The 3,393-nt window shown below is 44.7% G+C and overlaps 1 protein-coding gene across 1 annotated transcript; it reads left to right on the top strand.

Moving 5' to 3' along the window:
- Nucleotides 1-328: 328 nt before the first annotated feature.
- On the top strand, nt 329-1,264 carry LOC308635302 (olfactory receptor 1N1-like; the record flags this gene model as incomplete). The annotated part of the gene is made up of 1 exon (XM_081269657.1): nt 329-1,264. Exon 1 carries the CDS (start codon nt 416-418, stop codon nt 1,262-1,264), a length of 849 nt encoding a protein of 282 aa, XP_081125783.1. The 5' UTR covers nt 329-415.
- Nucleotides 1,265-3,393: the final 2,129 nt, after the last annotated feature.

Below are 3,393 nucleotides of genomic sequence, written 5' to 3'. Positions count from 1 at the left end.
TGCTTTTTGGTTCCCAAACTTCTTGCATCCACATTAATTCACTGCAATGGTGGTCAGAGGCAAAGGGGATCAGAGCTCTCCCAACAAACCCAGAGACCCCTAAGTCTCAGCTGGCTCCTCTCTGAAGGCTTTATTCTTTTTTCTGTCTCCCTCAACATATATACAGGAACATACACATGCACACACACACACACACATACACAGGATCCCTGGAATTGTTTACCCGATGTTAGAAACACATAGCAAAGTCATCAGACTCTGAAATTTTCAGTCTAGCTCACTTAACCATAATTCTATATTTATTTCTCTTCCTTAGAAGGAAATTAGAAACCAGACCATTATCTCTGACTTCCTGCTCCTGGGCTTCTCTGAGCACCCAGAGCAGCAACCTCTCCTGTTTGGGCTCTTCCTGGGCATGTACCTGGTCACTCTGCTGGGCAACCTGCTCATCATCCTGGCCATTGGCTCTGACCCGCACCTCCACACACCCATGTACTTCTTCCTGGCCAACCTGTCCTTCTTCGATACCTGCTTCACCTGCACCATCGTCCCCAAGGTGCTGGTGAACATCCACACGCAGCAGCACACCATCTCCCACACTGGGTGCCTCCTGCAGATGTACTACTTCATGGCACTGGCCCTGCTGGATGACTTCCTGCTGGCCGTCATGGCCTATGACCGCTACGTGGCCATCTGCCTGCCTCTGCACTACACCACTGTCATGCGTCCCCAGCGATGCCTGCTGCTGGTGGCCACGTCCTGGCTCTGCTCCAACCTCCTGGCCCTTTCCCTCACTCTCCAGATGGCTCAGCTCTCCTTCTGTGCCTCCCGCTCCATCCCACACTTCTTCTGTGACCTTCTCCCACTCCTCAAGCTTGCCTGTTCGGACACCCGATCCTTTCAGATCACGATGTTCGCTGAAGCTGCCCTCTCAGGCGTGGTCCCTCTCACCTGTGTCCTGGTCTCTTACACCCACATCATTCACACCATCCTCAGGATCCCCTCTGCTGGGGGGAAACACAAAGTCTTCTCCACCTGTGGCTCTCACCTGACAGTGGTCACTCTCTTCTATGGAACTGTCTTCCTGGTGTATTTCCAGCCCTCATCCTCCTACTCAGCAGATACTGGAATGGTGGCTTCAATTGTGTATACAATGGTCACCCCTATGCTGAATCCTTTTATCTACAGCCTGAGGAATAAGGACATGAAGGGGGCTTTGTGGAGATTGTTTGGCTTGGGAAAATGCTGTACTACTCATCAGTAGAGGGCAGTTCCCCAGAGTCGAAGCCAAAGCTCTTCAAAACACCTTCCTAATTGGACTCCTCTATTACAACTTTTGAAGAACTCAAATTCAAGGCAGGACAGATACTTAGCATCACAATGAGGTTTAACCAGTGAGAAATGCCCGATTTGGCCAGATTGGGAATAGAACTAACTGTTCAAGGACAGGGCTACAGTTTGGCGAAAAAGAACCTCAAAATCCCTACAGGATGGAAAGGCAAAAAGTTATACCAGACAAATTTAAACAGTAAGGAAGACTTTATTCAAGGCCCCCACAATACAGGGAGAGGCCGTAATTCAGTCTGTACTTGAGTTCACTGAAACAAAGGTCAGGAGGACTTTTAAGTGTTCAGGTGGGAGGAAAAACAGAGGTCATCTATGTCTGCTAATTCACTTTACCAGAAAAAAAAAAGTTCTCTTATCTTTTCTTAAATGCATTCTAGGTGTACATAATAGATTCATTTTGACATAATCGTGCATGCATGGAATATGATTTACTCCATTTCAGTCCCAAGTACTTTCTTTTTCCCTCCTCTCCTCCCTCCCCTTGATCCTTTTCCTCTAGTTTACAGGTCTTACTTCTATTTAGTTATTGTTTTTCTTTTTTTAATATTTATTTTTTAGCTTTAGGTGGACACAATATCTTTATTTTATTTTATGTGGTGCTGAGGATCGAACCCAGTACCTCACGCATGCCAGGTGAGCACGCTAGTACTTGAGCCATTTCCCCGGCCCCTAGTTATTGTTTTTCTTAATTGGTGCTTTATAGATATGCGTAAAGGTAGAATTCACTGTGGTATGTTCATATATGTATCCGGCATAATTTCATCTATTTTATTCTGCAATTCTCCCCTTTTTTGGTCCCTCCTCTTTCCCTTGCAATTCCCTTCCTCTGCTCCACTAATCTTCCTTCTATTTTTTTCTTTTTTCATTTGTTCTTTTTAGATACACATGACAGTGTATTTTGACATATTACACATGCATGGCGTATAACTTTCCATTCTTGTGTTTGAACATGATGTGGAGTTTCACTGGTCATGTATTCATATATGAGCACAGGAGAGTTAAGTCGGATTCATTCTAAGGTCTTTCCTATTCCCATTGTCCCTCTTTTCTTCATCCCTCTTTGTCTAATCTAATGAATTTCTATTCTTCCCTCTCCCATTTATTATGTGTTAGTATCTGCACATCAGAGAGAATCCAAATCCGCTCCCACTTTTTTTTTCTTACTTTGATTCAGTTTCCACTTATGAGAGAAAACATTCAGCCCTTTACTTTCTTGGTCTCTTATTTCACTTAGCATGATGGTCTCCAGTACCATCCATTTACCAGCAAGTGCCATAATTTCATTCTTTATAGCTGAGTGAAACTTCTTTGTGTATATGTGCCACTTTTTGTTTACTCTCATCTATTGATGGGCACCTGTACTGGCTCCATAACTTTGTTATTGTGAATTGAGCTGCTATAAACTTTGATACACTTGTATCACTGTAGTATGTTCATTTGTTAATAAACATTAAGGAGTAGGATGTCTGGTCCATATGGTCCATATTTCTAGTCTTTTGAGGAATCTCCATACAGCTTTCCAAAGTGTTTGTACTAATTTGCAGCCCTACCAATAACATATCAATGTACCTTTCCCCGACATCCTCATCAGCATTTATTATTTTTATATTCTTGATGATTGCCATTCTAACTGGAGTAGGAGGGAGGAAGGCAAGAAAAAGAGGGATTGTGGGATGAAATTGACCAAAATTATATTATGCACATATGTGAATGTATCACAATAAATTTCACTTTTATGAATATCTATAAAGCACCAATTTTTAAAAAACTAATAATAAGACGTCACACCAATTGGAGTAGGGGCAGAGCAGAGCCACCGCCCGCATCCGGAACAGGCCCAACGACCCGTGGGCGTGGTAGTCACGTCACCCCAATTGGAGTAGGGGAAGAGCAGAGCCGCCACCCGCGCCCACAAGGTAGGCAGACCTGCGACCGACCCGCAGAACAGGCCCAGCGGTCCGCAGGCGTGGTAGACACGTCACCCCAATTGGAGTAGGGGCACAGCAGAGCCTTCACTCGCGCCCGGAACAGGCCCAGCGGCCTGCT

The sequence above is a fragment of the Spermophilus citellus genome, assembly GCF_964194105.1.
Source record: "Spermophilus citellus genome assembly, chromosome: 2".
In the NCBI taxonomy this organism is placed as follows: Eukaryota; Metazoa; Chordata; class Mammalia; order Rodentia; family Sciuridae; genus Spermophilus; species Spermophilus citellus.
The sequence above is the reverse complement of the archived record's forward strand: the minus strand, read 5'-3'. Positions and strand labels throughout refer to the sequence as shown.